The sequence below is a fragment of the Coregonus lavaretus genome, assembly GCF_964263955.1.
Source record: "Coregonus lavaretus genome assembly, chromosome: 10".
NCBI classification, from domain to species: Eukaryota; Metazoa; Chordata; class Actinopteri; order Salmoniformes; family Salmonidae; genus Coregonus; species Coregonus lavaretus.
In genome coordinates, this window is record NC_139997.1 from 53,943,706 (window position 1) to 53,966,674 (window position 22,969).

At 40.5% G+C, this 22,969-nt stretch overlaps 2 protein-coding genes across 4 annotated transcripts in view; one reads left to right on the forward strand and one right to left on the reverse strand.

The window, feature by feature from the left end:
- Window positions 1–3,758, forward strand: part of LOC311136599 (rho GTPase-activating protein 26-like) — a 161,933-nt gene extending 158,175 nt beyond the window's left edge. For both annotated transcript variants that reach the window (XM_084170791.1, XM_084170792.1), the window contains 2 exons: window positions 703–794; window positions 2,668–3,758. In XM_084170791.1, coding sequence (XP_084026917.1) covers window positions 703–794; window positions 2,668–2,756 — 181 coding nt within the window. In that variant the 3' untranslated portion in view covers window positions 2,757–3,758. The remainder of the gene's footprint in view (window positions 1–702; window positions 795–2,667) is intronic.
- Window positions 3,759–8,754: 4,996 nt separating this feature from the next.
- LOC311135757 (glucocorticoid receptor-like) overlaps window positions 8,755–22,969 on the reverse strand; it is a 91,786-nt gene continuing 77,571 nt past the window's right edge. For both annotated transcript variants that reach the window (XM_084169808.1, XM_084169809.1), the window contains exons 5-10: window positions 16,275–16,391; window positions 14,316–14,594; window positions 13,462–13,606; window positions 11,460–11,590; window positions 9,973–10,130; window positions 8,755–9,439 (exon numbers count right to left, since the gene is read on the reverse strand). In XM_084169808.1, the coding sequence (XP_084025934.1) occupies window positions 9,266–9,439; window positions 9,973–10,130; window positions 11,460–11,590; window positions 13,462–13,606; window positions 14,316–14,594; window positions 16,275–16,391 (1,004 nt within the window). In that variant the 3' untranslated portion in view covers window positions 8,755–9,265. The remainder of the gene's footprint in view (window positions 9,440–9,972; window positions 10,131–11,459; window positions 11,591–13,461; window positions 13,607–14,315; window positions 14,595–16,274; window positions 16,392–22,969) is intronic.

The following is a 22,969-nucleotide window of genomic DNA, read 5'->3' on the forward strand; positions in this document are numbered from 1 at the left end:
CATGATAACTGATAGACAGTTCCTGATCACTCTGAGAAGCTTACCCTTTTCACACTATCATGCCAACTTGAACGGCACAGTGCTAGCTCGGACTCATTATTTCCTTCCCAACAAGAATCCAGCAACTACGGCAGATGTGTAACCTGCACAGTACAGCTCAGCTTGGCTCAGCTCAGTAGTGTGAAAAAGGTATTAGTAACGTGGATCAAGGGCTCATCAAAGGTTAAGGCACTTTACAGCCAGTCTATCAGACTTCCAAAGGTTTATATGCATGTAGCCAGGTAGTTCAGATAAACTCCAGATTATAAATACGTTGAGTCAGGTCTAGACAGGTTTAGAATAACCATGGGCCATTTTTTGGGAGCTTTGTAAATATCTGTTGGAAAATAAGTGTACTGAGGGTAACTCCTGCTGCCAGATTTATAGCATATTCATTGCTGCATTTTGCTTTACAAGGACATATTTTCTTGTCCAACTATATAAATGTATATATATTGCCAATGATTATGGGGGAAAAATGAATTGTAGGCACAATTCACTTTCCATAAGGGAGCAATGATGATGTTATGAGACACTGATACAGTCGGTGCTTTACCTTTCATTGCTCCCTAGAGATAGTTAGGAGTGGTGGGACACTCAGTGCCTAATGTGATATCCTGGTGAGTTGGATTATAACATGTTATTCTCTCTCTCCCTCTGTAGCGTCCCAGGCAGGAAGGCTAGGGCCCTCTACGCCTGCAAGGCCGAGCACGTCTCTGAGCTCTCATTCATCGCAGGGACCATCTTTGAAAATGGTGAGTATATAAGTGAAAAATGTGGGATGGTATTATTCTAAAACCTTATATTGATCAGATGAGAAATGAGCCATGGGTTTTTTCTGGCCTGCAATGTGAGTATTCCTCCCTCCCCTTCTTCATCCTCGCTGGTACCAGTGTGTTGTGGAGGAGGAGCAGCAGCAGCAGCAGTGAGGAGGGCCAGGCCGGTGCTTGTCATTACCTTGCCTTACCTTTTATTTTCTCCAGGGAGGAATCTGATCCTAGCCAGGCCTCCAGGGTCCAGTGCTCCACTTTTACCTTATCTTAATCGTCCCGAAAGCCCTATTTACACTGAATCACGTCTCTATCTTAAATTTATTTTTTCAATGTTCTGATGAAAACCACATTACAATTGTTTAAAATAATAATAAAGCTAGCTGAGGAGATTTGCCTCTCACCAATCAGAATGCCATTTACTGTAGACAGAGCAGCAATTTGAGCAAGTAGGGTTATAGATGAAAATAGTTATTTCGATTTTATGAAATACAGTGTGAACGTCAAAACCCAGTGTAGCCTGTCTCCACAGGTCTCTTAGTACCAGAAGGATTCAAGTGTATATCTGGTTGGGTCCAGGGTCTTATGCTTTGGGAACAGCAGAGTTTAGCAGCGTGGGAATCAGCCACACACCCACCCAGGTTGCTGAGGTGCAGGAAGAAAGATGAAAAATGATTGAATGAGGCCCTGGTCAAAAGTAGTGCACTATATAGGGCAGGGGTTGGCAACAGGTGGACCGTGTGCCAAAACTGGCCCACGAGAGATTTTAGTTTTAGGGCCAAAAATACAAAAACATAAATTAAAATGAGTTTCATTTAGTAAATCTGTTCACCAAGTATTCCCACGAATAAAAATAGATATGTGATCGTGTCTCAATGTAATCAAGGTATGAAATTGTTATTTATTTTGGGTGTAGTTGTGGTCAATTTGCAGTGTACAAATTAATATAATTATGTTCCGGCCCCCCGACCATCCGCTCCGACAAAAATAGTCCGCGGCTGAATCTAGTTGCCTACCCCTGATATAGGGGATAGGGTCCCATTTGTGGCACACCCTAGGTCCATAGTGCTCTAGGGAGGGTTTGCCGAAGTCTTCCTAGCTACTGTTCCTACTACCAAAACAAGACTAGGGGCTCTATTCAATCCATCTCGTGGAAAATTCAGTGTTACAGTGTGATTGAAATTGAAAGGCAATGTTCCCAAATTAGCGGAGACTGCATTCACGGTAAACGCTGCAGATGTCGGCTCAATAAGAAATTACCTTTACATTTCTGTAACTCATCTGTAACTCTTTAGTGATACATATTGAATAGAGCCCTAGGTCAGTCAAGACCTAATCGAGAGTTCACACACTCATTTGTTTGCAAAGTTCTCTTCTTAACGCTGAGTAACCTGTCGTCTATCAGTCCCTATATTTGATTTGTTCAAAATGATTTTGAAAAACATATTTACAATTTCAATGACCCTTTTTAGTACTGTAAGTTATGTCATTTCACTGACCCCTTATGGGAATTCTATATATAGCCAGCCCGTAATGGCTCTTCAGGTTTCACACATCATACCAGCTTGGGTTATTTCAGGAAGAGGGTGGCTTGGGGATCAGTGCTGCCAGGAGTCATGGTTGCACACTGGGGTCTTGTTCATCCTATACCGTCTTCTCAAAAGGTACGCAGCGGTGTGTGTCGCCCCTTCTCCCATTCTCCCCAAAGCCACCAGAGTGCAACTGTCCCAGCTGTCAGTAGCCACTCACCATATGAGTCTCTGCTTTCAAATGGGGACTCTAATGTCCTGTTGAATAACTTGAGGCAGTTAACTGTTGAGAACAGCTAAGCTATGTGCATCTGTTGCTGGTCCCTTAGTTCATCCCTCCAGGGAGCCTGGCTGGCTGGAAGGCACCCTAGACGGCAGGAAGGGCCTGATACCGGAGAACTATGTGGAGTTTCTGTAGCCCTGGACCAGGACTGTACTGGACTGGGGAGACCACACAGTTGCACTGTGCTCCTACAAGTTATTGGAAGAGTCTGGAGCACAGATGGCTTCCTGCTGTGCATGGTCATGAATCTGGAATTCAGCAGCAGACTGATGTGTGTGTGTGTGTGTGTGCGTGCATGAGATGCATTGAGTTGTTGCTACGATGGCTCATTCCCCTATTCAGACAGTCCTTGTGTCATTAAAATGCACTGCCACTTCTTTTAACGTCTTCTATTATCATTTGGGACTTTGGAAGATGTTTCAGTTTTGGGATGGGAAAAGGGGAAGTTCACTCTGCAGCCCTACTTCTCTTCTAGTGTACTGTTTATAGGAATGGAGTTGATTGTGTTGGGAGCGTTCATCTCTAAATGATGGGGGGCGTTTTTCAGTGAGTACTGCTATAAATGTGAGCACTTGCTGCCTTGCCCGGTATTCCCCTAGACAAGACAGAACACAACTGCTGTTTCCCTACCTGCACAGTATAGAGGTGGGAGCATCCTGAATGTCTTTACTCCCTGTTAGACAGATTTTTTGCTCAGAACTACTAGGTGAAATTGTCTCGATAAACCTGGAAAGGAAGTTAACGGAACTGTTTTCATTTAGGACAATATAACATAATTTGTTTTTAATTTTTTTAATTTTCTTAACGTATATAAATGGGGAGTGTTATGTGAAACTAGACTACTTTGTTCATATGTAAGCCTCGTATTTATAATAATTTTCAAAGATGAGATCCTGAACTGTATTCTTTTGGGATGTTTTACCATTGTAAATACATGAGATTTGATAAGATCAATTTTTTTAACTATCAAATTTTATATTTTGTATTGTAGCATACTAAGTTAATTTTAGCATCTCAGTTGCTAAATTTGTTTTTATTTTGTTCATGTCCATTGGGAGCCTTAATATTATTTCTGATCAAATGAATCATGAACAAAGGTTGTACAGAATTTCATCTATTAAAGATAAACGAACTGGCAGAGCTGTCCTAGTTTCTTCATGTCTCAGCGCCTTGGATTTTATAGACCTGTTCTGAGAAATGCCAATCCTACTTTATACAACGGGTGGGTTTAATCATGGATACTGATTGGTTAAAAACTGCATTCCAGCCGGTGTCTACTCAACAAGTTACCACCGGCTAAATCTATGACGTTGAAAAGCCTATTTACTCTGTTCCATCTGACTGCGCAATCCACTGTCTCATCAGCCCAGCCAGGCAATTTAAATACTAGATCTCCACTGTAAAAAGCATCTAGACATTATCTCCCATTTCTTTTAGACTAGCATTTGGTTTTCAACAGAGATTTGTATTAACCTTGATGTCACACTATCTGACATTTGCAACATTGTTTCAATATTGAAATTTGATCTCCAGCTGTGGTCATATTCATTAGAAACCAAACAGAAGAAAACGGACTATGGGGCTCGATTCAATAGCATGATTGAAATGTAAAGGTAATTTTCAATTGAGCTGATAAACATTTACATTATTTAGCAGACGCTCTTATCCAGAGCGACTTACAAATTGGTGCATTCACCTTATGATAGCTAGTGGGACAACCACTTTATTTTTCTCATTTTTGTCTTCTATTTATTTTCTTATTCTATTTTTTTTTTAGTATATTTTTAATTTTAATTTGTTTTATATTGATATTGTTTTATTTTATTTTTTATCCTATTTTTGTTTTTATTATGCAGCGTTTACGGGGAACGCAGTCTCTGTGAACATTGCCTTTAAATTTCAATCGTACTATATCGCAGATCTTCCTCGATACGGTTGTCGAAAGTTTGGGTTGCAAAATGTTGATACGTTGTGCCAGACTAAATATGACCCTGGACAGAATAGCTGACAGATAAAAGCGAGAAAAAAAATGTAACCTCATAATGGACGTTGTAGATTCCCTGTTAGCATGCTCCAGATAACGCACCTCCTATCCATGACCTCACTGACTTCAAACAAGCTATGTTAGCTACATATGGTGCGTTCAAGAGAACTGGGAACTCGGGGAAAAAAACGAGCTCTGACTGGGAAAAATCGTCTGTGATTTTCAGGTCCGATAAGTCGGAGCTCTAGGATGATGCCAGAGTTCCCGACTTGTAATTCCGAGTTGGATGACCATTCAAAACCATTGGAGCTCATTTTTCCAAGTTCCCAGTTGTCTTGAACACACCAGTAATCCCTTTCTCAAATATTTTCTCAAGTGGTGAACAGGTTCCCAGGCCCAGAAGGTTTTTGACAGGGAGTCAAAACATTTTCATATTAATCAGTGATATGGAAATTGTACTTTTTTAAAAGCTCTTTTCAACTTTTACGTACATCTGACGCATTTGATGTCATCCAGCACAGAAAAAAACATTGTCATCCATCAAGACACATTTGGAGACCTTAGAAATGACTTGTGAGTGAGAAACCCTTTATTTTATGAGCAGATTTATATGGAGAAACAATTGATAACCATCTGAGGTCATGAAGCGAATCTAGAGCACCCAACCAATGAACTACACAGATATTTTTGTCAGGAGAAAGTCAGGTGAAAATATCGACATTGACTACAGAAGAGGTACAGAGGTAATACATATATTTTTTGAAACAAATACACAACATATATTCTTTACATTGGATTACATTTACAGAACTGAAATACGAACAACAGACTTTAATGAAAGCCATATACCAGTGAAATATGATCTGCCCTTAATCTTTAAAGATAATGTTTTTTATACAGAAAATAGACTTTCTCAACTAGTATGAAGTTGAAACGAGGTAGTGGATGAACATTGTAGATTCTTGCAGGCAGTTTGTGTAGACCAAAAAATTTTCCGGAATCAATAGGAAATCAGGAAAGTCAAAGACTGAGTGATGACCTTCCTCATTTCCTATTCATTATGAAACGTGGTAGTGCAAATTCTCCCCAGTAGATTACTTTCACACACAGTTTTTACCTTTAAAAAAAATTAAAATAATTTGAAGCGACTAGTTAATCCTCACAGCAATATACACAAGAGACCAAAGGCTAGACCATTACAAAATATATTTTAAAATAAAATAATAAGCACTAATTTGATAATAAATGCTACTGTAAATGTAACTGCTTGAATACTTATGTTCTCTCTGCTTTGGTCACTCTGTTGTACTATACAAATATACTCCAGTCCCTCTTCCCCTCCCAAACCCCCCATTTTCTAATTTCCTAAAACACAGTGATCTTTCATATAGTTTTCCCCATTGATTTATTTAATTTATAGTTACTTACAAGTCAGACATGTTTTAACACTGTCTAAGTACATATGCAATACATCCATCTTTGTCAAACACAAACCAACAAACAGAAAAATAAAATAATGACCATCTTACTCATCCTATTCTACAAAAAGGGTGAGTAAAATGATTCATATCAAAGAGGATCAAACTGATATTGAAAATTACTGAAAATATTGTAATTTTTAAAAGAAACCTATTTTCAAAAGCATTGATAGTTTAAGTTTTCCTGAATTTAAACCCAATTTGTATGGCTCTTTGTCTCCCTTTCGCAAGGCCTTACATTTTTTTTTTGAAAAAGTTTTTTTTTTTAAACGATAGGAATATACAGGTATGTAAAAGTAGTCTGTCAAAAGTTGTCATGAAACATGTTATAATCAACACACTGCTTCAATTTCATGAGATATGTTATGCTTCTGTATGTACATCTATGGCAATACAGTGATCATTAGGATATGTTCAAGCTGGTTTGTCCAATTGAAAAACCAGAACAGAGACAAAGTCCTCTGTAAAACGTGTATGAGAAAGTAATCCAAAATATGTCAACCTCCTCCCAAAAATACATGATAGACCGATACAGGGAGCGCATACAGAGAGGAGCACCAGGGGATCCGTCTCACGTGGTCATTCCATCAGTCTGACAGAAGAATGACTGAGCTAGTTAGCCTACATGGCTGCCATTTTGTGTTTGTTAACTAACCTGTCCTACCTGGTTGATCCTGCCAGTAGCATATGCTTGTCTCAAAGATTAAGCCATGCAAGTCTAAGTACACACGGCCGGCACAGTGAAACTGCGAATGGCTCATTAAATCAGTTCTGAAGCCTTTTAGCAATGTTTCTGCACTTGCACTCCACAAGCCATTGTATGTTCTTTGTATGTCCTATGTTTTCACATGGCATAAGCTGGCGTGTGTTGTGCGAGTACCTCAAAGGAGAGAATTACTTCAACACTATATATACAAAAGTATGTGGACACCCCTTCAAATTAGTGGATTTGGCTATTTCGGCCACACCCGTTGCTGGCAGGTGTATAAAATCGATCACACAGCCATTCAATCTCCATAGACAAACATTGTCAGTAGAATGGCCTTACTGAAGAGATCAGTGACTTTCAATGTGGCTCCGTCATAGGATGCCACCTTTCTAACAAGTCAGTTTGTCAAATTTCTGCCCAGCTAGAGCTGCTCCGGTGGAAACGTCTAGGAGCAACAACGGCTCAGCCGCAAAGTGGTAGGCCACACAAGCTCACAGAACGGGACCGCCGAGTGCTGAAGCGCGTAGCGTGTAAAAATAGTCTGTCCTCGGTTGCAACACTCACTACAGAGTTCCAAACTGCCTCTGGAAGCAACGTCAGCACAATAACTGTTCGTCGGGAGCTTCAAGAGTATACATTTCAGAGTATAAGTGTATGAAATGGCCTGAAAACATCTACGTGATCTTGTGAATAACAATCAACACTTCTATTCCTCGTTAGCTGGTGTAGTTAAAAATTGCAATATTCCTTTCATAAATGAGCACTGAAATATAGAATAATAACGATGTTATGTGAGAAGACGGCTAAATGAATTCTGTGTAACAATTACACAGTTCTGCTTTTTTTCCATTTCATATTATGAATAAAAATTGACAAAGTATCTGCGGTTTGGCACTAGAATAATACATACAGGTGACTTTCCACCATCGTGATGATGCAAAATGCATCATCATCATGACGATGTGGCAAGTGACACTTAGCTTCTTGAAAATCCTACATCTTGAAAACTTGACTGCTGACATGGCAAAACATTTTGGGACTGTATCAACAGCAGACTAATGAAAAAAATACCAAAAGGTCACTTTTGAGTGGATTTTTCCTTTAAGCTTGGGTCATTTAACATAATTTGTTTGCAACTCCCAGAGAATAGTGACTGTGCGTATGCTCTCTAATATACAGCTTGACGGATCATGTTAAAAATAGGATTGTGACTATTTTGAAATAAATACATATGTTGTAATATCATATGAACAAACAAACGTGTTCAGGCCGTTACCTTCTGTCCTCTTTGCTCTCTTTCACTCACATATACATACACACCAATCATATCATTAGCCAATGCTGCGAACTCCCATCCTATCTCCCAAGCCTAGCCCAACGCTGGCATTTTCATTTAACTTGCAAATCATGGACGGTTTTAAGATGAAGTGAGTCTTCCTTTTATCATGAAGAAAACCTATAACACACATAAAAGTTGATCTGATGTTTCTTTTTTCCCCACTGTTGAATTATAATATACTGCAGGGTTTCCCAAAGTCGGTCCTGGGGTCCCCCCTGGGTGCACATTTAGTTTTTTGCTCTAGCACTACACAGCTGATTCAAATAATCAAAGCTTGATGATGAGTTGGTTATTTGAATCAGCTGTGTAGTTCTATGGAAAAAACAAAACGTGGACCCGGCGTGGCGTGGGGTGGGGTGGGGTGGGGGGGGGTACTGACTTTGGGGAACCCTGATATACTGTATACGCTCAGACATGGCAGGAACCTCTAATTCAACCTTCTTCATATTAATGTTTGAGCATAACAACTACTGAAAGGTTGCTAAGAATGAAATTGAACATATTGTTGGTTTTATTATGTACTGTACCTTACATAAGGAGTTCACTCTCTTCACTTCTGGGGATCATTTAACTGCCCATTTTAGAAAAGAAACATGGCTGCTTAGAAAGAGAACAGACAAATACATACAAAGGTGTTTATATTAGATTCCTATGCAAAATACTTGCATTTGACAGTTTGAGAAAAATGGCTATGGACAGCCTGCAAAGCTAAAAAAGGCACGTTTTCCCTTTTCTGATATTCTTGTGTAAACATTTCAGTGGTGTGTGCATGCATTAAATCAATAGAAAATATTCCTTTCTCTTTTCGTTGTTAAAATTGGATTCCTCCAATCTCACAATAAGTGTTTTGAAGTGATTCACGGTCTAAACAGGATTCCAGAACAGTTGAATCCTTGTTTCATCCAGAAGGGTCAGTTAGTTTGTTGCCATGTCGCTCATGATCAATGTGACAATCTTACACTCCTTTTCTCTCTCTTTTGCACATTCTCTCTCCAACCAAGTCTTCTGGGAACTGATTTGAGTGCACACTCTCACTACATTAATCCGTACTGGTAGCGGTCCTGGTGGGGTGTCTGCAGGGAAAACAGGCGGGTCTGGCTGGCTGGCGGGCGGGAGGGAGGGGAGGCTGGGGTTTTAAGGCATTGTGTCATGGTTTAAGGCATGATGAAACAGAAGCGGCTTAACACTCCCGTCTTTGAATTTTGGTATCTGGTTGCTGATGATCTCGGCCAGCATCTCAGGGAACTCCACACTCAGGGATTTATTCACAAAAGTGTAGAAGCAGATCTGCAGGAGGCCCCCCACCATCTGTGGAAACAATCAGGTCTTTTTTAGGTCTTTCACTAAGAGCACAATGGCAACAACAGAGCAACATGCCAGGGTGCATAGCTACGGTTTGGTACAGTACACACTATTTCAAACCACTTATTGATGCCATGGTGAACAACTTTGATATTGATAGCATAGCTGGAAAATTAAGCTTGTAATACATTCTAAATGGGCTCATCTCTAACTCAAGAGGTTCACAAATACACAAAAAAACAACAGTCTTGCTTGCTCTTAATACATATTGGATCTCTGTAACTGGTATTCAAGTCACACTCTTCCAGACTCCCTGATATAGGGTACTCCAACCAAGAGGAAACAGGTTGATTTATTGGTATGCTGACGAGTAGAAGAGGTGATGAGTATGCATGTACGCTCATTCATTTCATTTTCTTTGTGTTTATTAAGCCAGGATAGTCCTGGGTTCCATAACTCCCTGGAAAACATCGGCAAGTGTTACTGAGTGTTGCTGAATGCTGTTGTGTGGCTGTGGGTGCAGGTGGGCTCAAACTCACTTCCTGCATGGAGTCCAGTAGCTTAGTGAGTTGATAGAACCTCTGCCAGTTCTGGCTGGAGTTCTCTTCCCGCTTGACGATGGCCTTCCCCAGCTCCTTGATGTAGGTCATGCGGATCTCATCAAACACAGCCTGGCTCTTCAATCCATCCTTTGGTACTGTGGGAACAAGCAAGGGAGGGGTTAAAGCAGACATAAATAACCTCTTACTCATCATGCATGATTTGTTTTAGTAGGCAGTGTACGTCAATATAGTCCTTACGTCTCTGTCATTACAAAAAGGCATCGTAAAAAGTTCACTCAGTCAACCAATATTCACACAATAGACAATCTGACATTGTTAGGTTAGGCCAGGAAGGAGTCTCTTAGTTTTGACCCAGAGTCTCCCAGTCTGAACACTGCCCGTTATCCTGCCACTAACGTCTCGCCACTACCGTCTCATACACACCCACCCACCCTCCGTCCCGTCCCAACCACACTTAGGTCAATGGAAAATATGCAAAACCACAGGTAACATCAATGGGTTTTATGCGAACCCATTGTTCCCTGATAAGAGCCAGATGAAGGATCTACCCTGGACTGAAGGGTTCTGGGATCTTGGACTTGGGCCCAGGCAAAACTGCACTCAATGGACAAGAGATTATGCAAAACAACATAGGAGGTAAAAGGTAAAATAATCTCCAATTGTCTTATCAGATGAGAGATACAAACTGGCTTGCCCTTGTATACTTTTCTGGTTTGGATGTAGCTAGTGATGTTCTTTTTCAAACTTGCAAGAGAAGGATTTTATGCCTCTCACATGCAGAATAACTGACAAATTACTATTTACAATACTAACAGGAGAGAGTCTGTAGGTCTATAATAGCAGGCAATAGGTCTACCCCAATCAAAAGTGGTCGCCTGGTGTATTTCTTTTACATTTCTAGTTTGAATTATGTAGATAACATTATCGATGAGCCAATCAAAATAAAACACTTGAAAATATGTACATTTTGTCCTGGTTGGAAAAAAAAGCAAAGAAGATTGCTCACTGGTTTAAAAAAAGCACAGCTCTGCATGTAAATGTAATTTTCATTTCCTTAAGAAGCAATCAAAAGACACCAAGTGTGTGCACTTTCCAAAACCACTCATTTTGTGTAAGTTGAAAGGCACAAATTACTTTTTCCCCAGTCAATCCAAGTCAACAACGTTGCAATAAACAGTATCTTCTGCTTAAATATGGTTTTGTAATGGCTTGTCACGCTGGGAGTTTTTTTCCTGAGGCCTCATTTGTACAAAGCTCATTCAAAAGCTGAAGCTTCAGTTTGTCTGGTTTCCCTCCTGTTTTTTTCATTTTCTCCACTTATTTTTGAACTGAGACGTCAAAACATGTGTTCTGTTTTTCCCCAGCCTGTTCCCTGCAAACTGCATCGGACTGCCATAATTAATAACTGTTTTAATCAATGGATTCATTTATGTTATTTAAGATTGAATGTAAATGTGTTATACCTGTGCTGAGCAGCAGCAGGACTTTCATACACAGGTACTCGTCGTAGGACACCTGCAACCTCACAAACTCAGTAGAGATTTTCAGCATCTGCTCACACTGGTCGGTCATGTAGGGCAGCTTCATCCTCTCACTGAGACACACACACACACAAAGAGACAGTTATAATCAGACCAACACCCTGTTTCCCTCTCCGCAATCCACATAGTGTATAATGACCGTGACAGTTACGCCTATAATCCTGCTGGAGAAACCGAGCTTTGTGAATCTGGGCTGTGAAAACAGCCCTAATAGGATGGACAGGATTTTCCCACCTCACTTGGCCAAGATAGAAAGTCTACACCCCACTTGGATTTCTTCCCATTTTATTGTTACGAAGTGGGATTAAAATGGATTTAATTGTCCTTTTTTGTCAACGATATACACAAAATACTCAAATGTCAAAGTGGAAGAACATTTTTTAATTTTTAAAAGATTAATGAAGAATAAAACACTATTACAACTTGATTAGATAAGTATTCACCCCGAGTCATATAACTTGATTAGATAAGTATTCACCTCCTAAATCAATACATGTTAGAAACACCTTTGGCAGTCTTCTTGGGTAAATCTCATAAGAGCTTTGCACAACTGTATTGTGCAATACTTGTCCATTATTCTTTTCAAAATTCTTCAAGCTCTGTCAAGTTGTTGGGGTTCATGGCTAGACAGCAATTTTCTATTCTTACCATAGATTTTCAAGCTGATTTAAGTCAAAACTGTAACTTGGCCACTCGGGAACATTCACTGTCTTCTTGGTATGCAACTTCACTGTAGATTTGGCTTTTGTGTTTTAGGTTATTGTCCTGCTGAAAGGTGAATTCCTCTCCCAGTGTCTGGTGTAAAGCAGACTGAAGCAGGTGTTCCTCTAGGATTTTGCCTGTGCTTACCTCCATCCAGTTTCTTTTCAACCTGAAAAACTCCCCAGTCTTTACCGATGTCAAGCATACCCATACCATGATGCAGCCTCCAACATGCTTGAAAATAAGGAGGCAGGTACTCAGTTATGTATTGTGTTTGCCCCAAACATAAGGCTTAGCATTTAGGCCAAAAATTGTATTCCTTTGACATGTTTCTTTTTTGCAGTATTACTGTAGTGCCTTGTTGTTTTGGAATATTTGTATTCTTTTCACTCTGTCATTTACTTCAATGGCCTCATGGTGACATCCCTAAGCAGTTTCCTTCCTGTCCTGCAGCTCAGATCAGAAAGACGACTGCATCTTTGATGTGTCTGGATGGTTTAATACATCATCCACAGCAGAATTATTAACTTAACCATGACTAAAGATATATCAAATGTCTGATTTGATATTGTTACCCATCTATCTACCAATCACTGCCCTTCTTTATGAGGCTTTCGAAAAGCTCCCTGGTCTTTGTAGTTGAATCTGTGCTTGAGATTCAATACTTGACTGAGGGACCTTACAGATGTTATATGTATGGGGGACAGAGGAAGGGGTAGTCATTCAAAAATCATGTCACACAGAGTGTGTCCATATAACTTATGTGATTTGTTAAGCCAAATGTGACTTCTTAACTAATTTAGGCTGGCCTAAACAAAGGGGGTGAATACTTATGCAACGACTATATTTTAGTTATTGAATTTGTATTCATTTGTTTAAAAAAAAAAAATATATATATATATATAAAAAAGATGTATCTTTTCACTTTGACATTATGGAGTATTGTGTAGATCAATGACAAAAAATTATATTTCAATCCCACTTTGTAACACAACAAAAGGTGAAAAGTTCAAGGGGGTGTAGACTTTCCATAGGCATACATTTTTAATTCCAGCAACATAGTTTTCCCTCCCTCCCTCCAGAGAGGCTCTGGTTGAACTAGCTATCTATAGAAATCCACCCACCATCCAGGCTACCTTTCTCATCTCCAGAGCCCCCAGCCAGCTACAGCCCTCCCAGGTGAGTCCCTGTCCCCTCTCCTTCTCTGATTCTCTGGACTTACTCATTAATAACCAGGTCAGGGGCGAAGCACAGCATGCCCCCGTTACACTGCTGGTAGGAGCGCCAGCCAAGGCCGAACGACATGAGGAACAGCCAGGAGCACTGCAGCAGGGTCATCTGGTCATCCAGGTGAAGGTTCAGGAACCCTGCACGAACAGACAACACACATCATTGATCAGGATTGCAGTGTTGTTAGTGCTGGTCTTTTGCGTGATATATAATGATGATAACATTGATAGAATAAGACACAGACAAGACTAAGATAGGTCATTGTAATTCTAATACACTGTATTGCAGCTATGTAGTGACCATGTAGAATGTGCAGCTCACACTGATGCGACCAAGTAAACATTTTACTCGGACAGCCAAGTCAAAGGGTCGCAAAATGTGACTAAATGGTTGCAGTCTGTAGCCCTGAAAGTGGCCTTTAATTGCAGTTCAATCGTCTCTCATTGTTGAGACTTCAAAAGTGGAAGTGTTGAAATCTTTTCAGATCATATTTGCTTAACCATTCAGTAGTTATGTAAGATTTCTCCACAAGTCCTTCCCTTCCATGCCAGTTGGCTGCTGGGTGAGACCAAGGCACAGAGTAAATATTGGGGCGATAACCAAACCATGTGCCTTCTTTCTCATGATTAGGGGCTGGGGGTCAACTCAACCCCATTCCATGATTGATAAAATGGAAAATCATGAGATTAATTGAAAATATTCTAATTAATTTGCAAGTCACTGGATTGACTTGATTTAGGCCTAGTTCATTTCCTGAATTAACTCGAGTTGAAATGGAATGGACCAAGCCTATAATGGCGGCTAGTCAAATTAGTGCTAAAATGAAGGTGTACCAGGTTGTCTCACCTGGTAGGGACTTGGCCCACTTGACAGCTGAGACGACCTGTTGTCCACCCAACCTGTTGAGGGTGGTCATAAGGCGGGTGGAGGTGTCGGGGATGGTGCTGTCGTAGCCAGAGTAAATCGCCTCTGGCTCGATGGCTTTGAGCAGGGACAGCATGGTGGGCACCAGCTGGGGCATGGACTTGGGGATCAGGGCGCAGACCCTTTCGTCAGGTGATGGAGCGTTCGGCTCCGTCGTGCCCTGCTGACCTTTTAATCGGATCAGCTTCTTGTTTTTCCTTGCTGCAAAGACAGAGACGAGAGAGTGTAAGAGTAAAGAGAGAGAAGACAGAGCTTATCAGTAACTTTCCCTGTTAACCCATAATAGTCTAAGCCAGGGGAGGGCGGGGGGGGGGGTTCTACTAAACTATATGGAATTTTTTTAAGAAGGTCATACCAAGGATCATTTAGCAATTTTATTTTGAATTTTAAGACTCCTTGAAGTACCAAAAAAAAATATAAAAAAAGTATATTTGATTAACAATTATTTTTGCCCTTACTGCTATTAGCCCATACAAACACATTGAATAACAGATTCACTACATGGAACAGATAGTCCCCCAAAAAAATTCTAAAGGAAGTTTGTTCTGAAGTGTCTGTCCTATATCTAAGAGATTTAAGAAAGATCAGGAAACATTTGTTATAAAAAACGACATGTATTTAACCCCTTATTTTTAATGGGGATTGTTTTATTATGCTAATTAGATTTCCGCGGGGGCGCGGACATAGACTTTAGGGGATTATGGCTAGCTATTGTATCCCACCTAACCCAGGTGGTGATAGTGTATAGACCACACATCTAGCTATTGTATCCCACCTAACCCAGGTGGTGATAGTGTATAGACCACACATACCCTATTCATAACAACAATATGCAGCCTATAAGATGCTTTATCAGTTGACCTCAGCTAGTTTACTCATAAAATAGGTAATCCACATTGGGTTACGCTTCAAAAGGGTACAGAGTTCAAGGTTTTATTCATTGAAACGAAGAGACTTACCTTCTTGTGTATTTCTATGGGTCTTTAAAAAGAGCAACATAACACGAAAACAATTTCTGTTACAATATGTGCTGAATGCCTCCGGTTGAGAGGGTTACCATCAAAAACGATCTCAGTCTCTTTTTTCTCCTTTTTTAATTTCCTCCATAAATGTTTCTATGGCAACTAAGAGCCTTTCTGGTACGACCCCAGGTTTTGATTGTCTGCTGATGCACCCAAATCCGTCAATGTATTTTTTCCGCCCACTCTGATTCGTACAACTAAATCATTAACGATGTCATACCCTGCAGCACTGAGTGAATGAACATATATAAATAACAAGAAGTGCATCAATGTGAATTATTGTCCATTTCCATTTGATTTTTTTTTGTCCACAGTGACAGAGTAGAGCTAATGTGAGCCTTCTATCTTTCTATGGCTCAGGGACATGGGAGGAACTGGGTCTGAGTGAATGACTGTTGATCACTGGCTCTGACCCTTGTTTGAAACACTGGGCCAGAGAGGAAACATTAGGTTAGTTAATATGCCATTTAGCAGACGCTTTTATCCAAAGCGACTTACAGTCATGCGTGCATACATTTTTTTTGTGTGTATGGGGTGGTCCCGGAGATCGAACCCACTACCTTGGCGTTACAAGCGCCGTGCTCTACCAGCTGAGCTACAGAGGACCATGTCAACATAAACTCTGGGAATCAAGACCCACTACTGGTTTATGTGAATCCAAGACTAAATCCTACTCCTAATCACAACCTCTATAGGGGACAAAACATATAAAGCACAGCCTTTCAGAGAGAACACATGCTGAAAATGTCCTCTGATTAAACTTTGCTGGATAACTATGTTTGCCATAAGACTGTGTGTATACACTACAATTCCACTGATATGAGAACAATATGAATGTGAATGTGTTGGTGCCACTTACCTTCCAGGTTCATCCCTGCTTGGAGACACTTGCGGAAGCGGCACGCCGGGCAGTTCTTCCTGCGGATCCTGTCTATGATGCAGTCATTCCTCCCGGCACACAGATAGTTGTGTTGTCCTGGCGATGGAGGAATAAGGTCATTAATAGCAAGAGGGTTGAAGATGATTAGGCCAAGCACTACGAGTTGCCACCACACCAAACACCTGTTTGACTAAACCTGCCGGCCTCATGACATAACAGTCAGCAGCCAACACTTAAGGTGACAGCTCGTTCACTTTCTGAGGTTAACACTCCTCCACTGCCAGGCAAAAAAGTAGCCTAAGCTTTTTAAAAAACGGGGATAAAGAGATTTTCACTTATTTTTTTTTAATACTCTGCCAATGCTCTGGGTGTAATGATTTTAGCTGTTGACAGTGTGTCTTAAGTCAGACTAGTAATTTAAAATGAGGTGGGGGGGGGGATTGTTTGACAGAGCCTGGATAATGTCAGCGGAACATTTTGCCAGATTAACAAATTCTCTAGGGGAGATCTTTGAGGTCATGCTTTAATATAAGCAGCACGTAACCAACTCATCAGTGGTCCCATACAACATTTCAGTGTTTTTAAAATGACCCTAGTTAATATATTCATCTACTGATAACATTTTTACAACCAACTAATAAAGAAGACTTATGAGATAAAATGCCACAGGACAATCTTCCTATTGATATGATATAATAATAATAATAATAATAATAATAATAATGTAGTCAGAGCATTTAGTTAAATGAATATGTTTACAGAGGAACACAGCCAATGCTCTACAGAATAATGCCAACCTGGACCTACAACATAAAATCCCAGCTAACTGTAACGCAGTGCTACCACAGCCAAAAAAATAACATTTTTGGGATTAATTTAAGGTTAGGCATAAGGCTAGCAGTGTGGTTAAATGGAAATTTCAAAATGTTATATACATACTCATCTCCAGCACCACCCCAAAATATGTGAAAATGGTGCGTTTCTATGTTTTGTAGTAAAAAACAGAGGAACATAAGTGTTTTCAATGACATTGGTGTGCATCATGTGATTTTAACCAATTATGAGCAGGCATTGCCTACTAATTGGTTGATGTCATTGGAAACACATACCTTCCTCTGTCTTTTTTACTACAAAACCTAGAAATGCAGAATTTTCACATACACTACATGACCAAAAGTATGTGGACACCTGCTCGTCAAACATCTAATTTCAAAATCATGGGCATTAATATGGAGTTGGTCCCCCCTTTGCTGCTACAACAGCCTCCACTCTTCTGGGAAGGCTTTCCACTAGATGTTGGAACATTGCTCCGGGGACTTGATTTCATTCAGCCACTAGAGCATTAGTGAGGTTGGGCACTGATGTTGGGCGATTAGGCCTGGCTCACAGTCGGCTTTCCAATTAGTTCTTCCACACCGATCTCGACAAACAGTTTCTGTATGGACCTTGCTTTGTCCACGGGGGCATTGTCATGCTGAAACAGGAAAGGGCCTTCCCCAAATTGTTGCCACAGAATTGGAAGCACATAATTGTCTAGAATGTCATTGTATGCTGTAGCGTTAAGATTTCCCTTCACTGGCACAAAGGGGCCTAGCCCGACCCATGAAAAACAGCCCCAGACCATTAATTCCTCCTGCGCTAAACTTTACAGTTGGCACTACGCATTGGGGCAAGTAGCGTTCTCCTGGCATCCGCCAAACCCAGATTAGACCGTCGGACTGCTAGATGTTGAGGCGTGATTCATCACTCCAGAGAACGAATTTCCACTGCTCCAATGGAGGCAAGCTTTACACCACTCCAGGCGATGCTTTGGCATTGCGCATGGTGATCTTAGGCTTGTGTGCGGCTGCTCGGCCATGGAAACCCATTTCATGAAGCTCCTGACGAACAGTTCTTGTGCTGACGTTGCTTCCAGAGGCAGTTTGGAACTCGGTAGTGAGTGTTGCAACCGAGGACAGACGATTTTTACGCACTTCTGTACTTGAAGGTCCCGTTCTGTGAGCTTGTGTGGCCTACCACTTCGCGGCTGAGCCGTGGTTGCTCCTAGACATTTCCACTTCACAATAACAGCACTTACAGTTAACCGAACTGATGTGTTGGAAAGGTGGTATCCTATGACGGTGCCACACTGAAAGTCACTGAGCTCTTCAGTAAGGCCATTCTACTACCAATGTTTTTCTACGAAGATTGCATGGCTGTGTGCTGAATTTTATACACCTGTCAGCAATGGGTGTGGCTGAAATAGCCAAATCCACTAATTTGAAGGGATGTCCACATACTTTTGTATATATAGTGTAAGAGCGTTGAAGCTCGAGGCTCAACTTGTGCAAATGCGTAGATACTGTGTGTGACTTTGTGAGAGCGAAGTGTTGAATCTCGCTCATCTCAATATCTCCGGAGCTGCTCGTGGCAACGTCATTTTGCTGAGTCTACCTTTAAGAAGAGAAATAGTAGAAATAGGCGGGGTTTAGCCATTTGTGGCTGTGGTAACTAGTGACAACCACAGCCATGGGAGCAGCAGCCATTGCAAACAGCAGTGCAAACAAATCATCCATAAACTAAACAAACAGTGCCAGCTGAATCCCAGAAGCATCCTCTCTCTAATCCCTTCGTCATACTATAGGCTAGTGAGGAGGACTCGGCTGGCGGCGCAAGGCTAGCCCTGTTTGCCAGGCTCCCTCCAGTCCTACTGAGAACATGGTCAGGATGAATGGAAATAGTGGCAGATGGAAGAAGGCCCGGAACGGGGACTCTTTTGTTGGAAGATGACGTCACTAGCCAATTACCATCCAAACATGACTTGGGTGTCCTCTTAGTAAGAGAGCCCCAGGGATGCCTTTATACACAATATCATGCTACGCCAAACACAGTGCCTTCAGAAAGTATTCACACCCCTCGACTTTTTCCACGTTGTTGTGTTACAGCCTGAATTTAAAAATGATTACATTGAGATTTTGTCACTTGGTACCCCATAATGTAAAAGTTGAATTATGTTTTTAGAATTTTTTACAAATTAATAAAAAATGTAAGGCTGAAATGTCTTGAGTCAATAGATATTCAACCCCTTTGTTATGGCAAGCCTAAATAAGTTCAGGAGTAAAAATGTTCTTAACATGTTGCATGGACTGTTTTATGTCTACCTCATCTCTGTACCCCCACACATACAATTATCTGTAAGGTCCCTCAGTCGAGCAGTGAATTTCAAACACAGATTCAACCACAAAGAACAGGGAGGTTTGTAGACAAAAAAAAAAAAAAGACATTGAATATCCCTTTGAGCATGGTGAAGATATTAATTACACTTTGGATGGTGTATAAATACACGTAGTCACTACAAAGATACAGGTGTCCTTACAAACTCAGTTGCCGGAGAGGAAGGAAACCGCTCAGGGATTTCACCATGAGGCCAATGGTGACTTTAAAGCTGCAACACGTAACTTTTTGGGTGAACCGACCAAATTCACATAGAAATGTGAGGTATAGATCTGTCATTTTAATTGAAAGCAAGTCTAAGAAGAGATAGATCTGTTTCATGTGAGCTATTTCTATGCTTCCCGTTTTTACGTTTTTTTTACTTTCAGTTTTGTATACCAGCTTCAAACAGATGAAAATACAATTTTTGGGGTTATGGAAAATATATTTCACAGCAGTTTAGATGGTACAGAATATAGCTAAGAACAGGCAAAATCCTAGAGAAAAACCTGGTTCAGTCTGGTTTTCCAACAAACACTGGGAGATAAATTCATCTTCAGCAGTACAATAACCTAAAACACAAGGCCAAATATACACTGGAGTTGTTTACCAAGATGACACAATGTTCCTGAGTGGCCTAGTTAACATTTTGACTTAAATTGGCTTGAAAATCTATGGCAATGCTTGAAAATGGCTGTCTAGCAATGATCAACAACCAACTTGACATAGCTTGAAGAAAAAAAAATTAAAACATTTGCAAATATTGTAAAATCCAGGTGTGCAAAGCTCTTAGAGACCCAAAGCTGATTCTAACATGTATTGACTCAGGGGTGTGAATACTTACGTAAATTAGATATTTCTGTATTTCAATAAATTTGCTTACATTTCTAAAAACATGTTTTAGCTTCGTCATTCTGGGGTATTGTGTGTAGATGGGTGTGATTTATTTATTTATTTTTTAATCAATTTTGAATTCAGGCTGTAACAACAAAATGTGGAATAAGTCAAGGGGTATGAATACTTTCTGAAGGCACCATGGTATGATTGACCTTAAAAATATATTGTATTATCACAAATATCACACTTATTTTGAACATTTCCAGTCCAGTTTTTAATCCATCACAGGGCGATGAAGAGGATAGCTAATGTTAAGTCTGAGTGGTTATTATTTTATTTTTTTATGGCTAAAAGAAAAAAGCCCCATTACACTAATACTCGCAATGCTCATGCCCCGCCCACCTGAGGATCTGTCTTTTTCAGCCATTTATTTCCGGTGTTTGAGGGGTGTAAGATACACTTGTCACTTAAATCTCACTGGATTGATTGCTTTCTTTTTACTCCATACTAGTCTTGCTTGTGTTTGTGTTTTTTTCCCCCGTTAACACTATGACCGTGGAAATATTTGTAATGACCTGTCAAACACATCCCGTAATTTTGTAATGGCTGAAATGGGCTACAATGGAATACATTGGCTTTCCGTTGAATATATAAGAACGCTAAAGTTTCATCTGTGATTTAATGCACCGTCTCAACACTTACATCACAACAAAGATAACTTTATTTTGATGGGTGTTCATTTTTTGTGGAATTGAAAAAAATGAATAATTTAATGCAGATGAAATGTTTACAAATTAGATGTGCTGAAATGAAAACAACTCCTGAAAATGCACACTCGGATTATAATGATACAGTGCATTCGGAAAGTATTCAGATCCCTTAACTTGTCAAATTTTTCTTACTTTACAGCCTTATTCTAAAATGGATATATTTTTTAAATTATCCACTTCTACCCCATAATGACAAAGCGTAAACAGGTTTTTAGACATTTTTTAAATAAATAAATAAAACAAATGAAATACCTTATTTACATAAGTATTCAGACCCTTTGCTATGAGACTCGAAATTGAGCTCAGGTGCATCCTGTTTCCATTGATCATCCTTGATTTTTCTACAACTTGGTTGGAGTCCACCTGTGGTAAATTCAATTGATTGGACAGGATTTGGAAAGGCACACACCTGTCTATATAAGGTCCCACAGTTGACAGTGCATGTCACAGCAAAAACCAAGCCATGAGGTCAAAATAATTGTCCGTAGAGCTCTGAGACTGGATTGTGTCGAGGCACAGATCTGGGGAAGGGTACCAAAAGATTTCTGCAACATTGAAAGTCCCCAAGAACATAGTGGCCTCCATCATTCTTAAATGGAAGAAGTTTGGAACCCCCAAGATTCTTCCTAGAGCTGGCTGCCCGGCCAAATTGAGCAATCGGGGGAGAAGGGCCTTTGTCAGGGAGGTGACCAAGAACCGGAAAGTCACTCTGACAGCGCTCCAGAGTTCCTCTGGGGAGATGGGAGAACCTTCCAGAAGGACAACCATCTCTGCAGGAACTCCACCAATCAGGCCTTCATGGTAGAGTGGCCAGACGGAAGCCACTCCTCAGTAAAAGGCACATGACAGCCCGGTTGGAGTTTGCCAAAAGGCACCTAAAGGACTCTGACCATGAGAAACAAGATTCTCTGGTCTGTTGAAACCAAGATTGAACTCTTTGGCCTGAATGTCAAGTGTCACGTCTGGAGGAAACCTGGCACCATCCCTACGGTGGAGCATGGTGGTGGCGGCATCATGCTGTAGGGATGTTTTTCAGCAGCAGGGACTGGGAGACTAGTCAGGTTTGAGGGAAAGATGAAAGGAGCAACTCAGAACGTTACTACCCTGCATGAATCTGCAGGTAGCTAACCAACCAGGTTCAATGTTAGCTAGCTAACATTAGGCTATAACTAGCAATGCAAATGGCTCTGAGATGCGAATAATATTAGTACACAGATCATACACGTAATGTTAGCTAGCGAGCCAGCCAGCTAACGTTAGCTAGCTACCTAACAGTACACTTCAAATAAAAACAACTTTCTGACAAAATTAGAAACGTCTAATCTCTGAAAATGTAGTTAGCTAGACTATTTTACCCATATACATGGACGGATGCTTCTCCCTTTTTATCACAGATGCCATGGTTGCCCTTAGTTTGAAGATGTAATCCATAGACAGGTGTTTTATACAGCCTTCTGTGTGTCCTCTTTTCGACTCTGCATATTTGCAATCAAAGGCCAGAATTTTCTCCATCTCCTTAGCTATCATACTCTAATTCCTCTGGGCCTTCCACTGATTTCAAAACTCGGTCCTCCAGAAAGTGGAGAGCAACACTTTGATATCTTTCAAAACAAGCGTCGTTAGAAAGGATTACCTACAAATACTGACCAGCTCATGTTATATACAGAAGCGTGCTACATGGCAGACCAATCCAAACTCATCTCTCGGCATGTCCAGCCCATCCATTATCTCAGCCAATCATGGCTTGCGGGAAGGTTCCTGTCTTCAATGTCCAACTGTTGCATTTATTAGAATTGTTTTTAAAACCTTTTAACAATTTTGATGACCGTTGCTACTAACACATTCACAAAGACATTATCCAGCAAAAGCAAATAA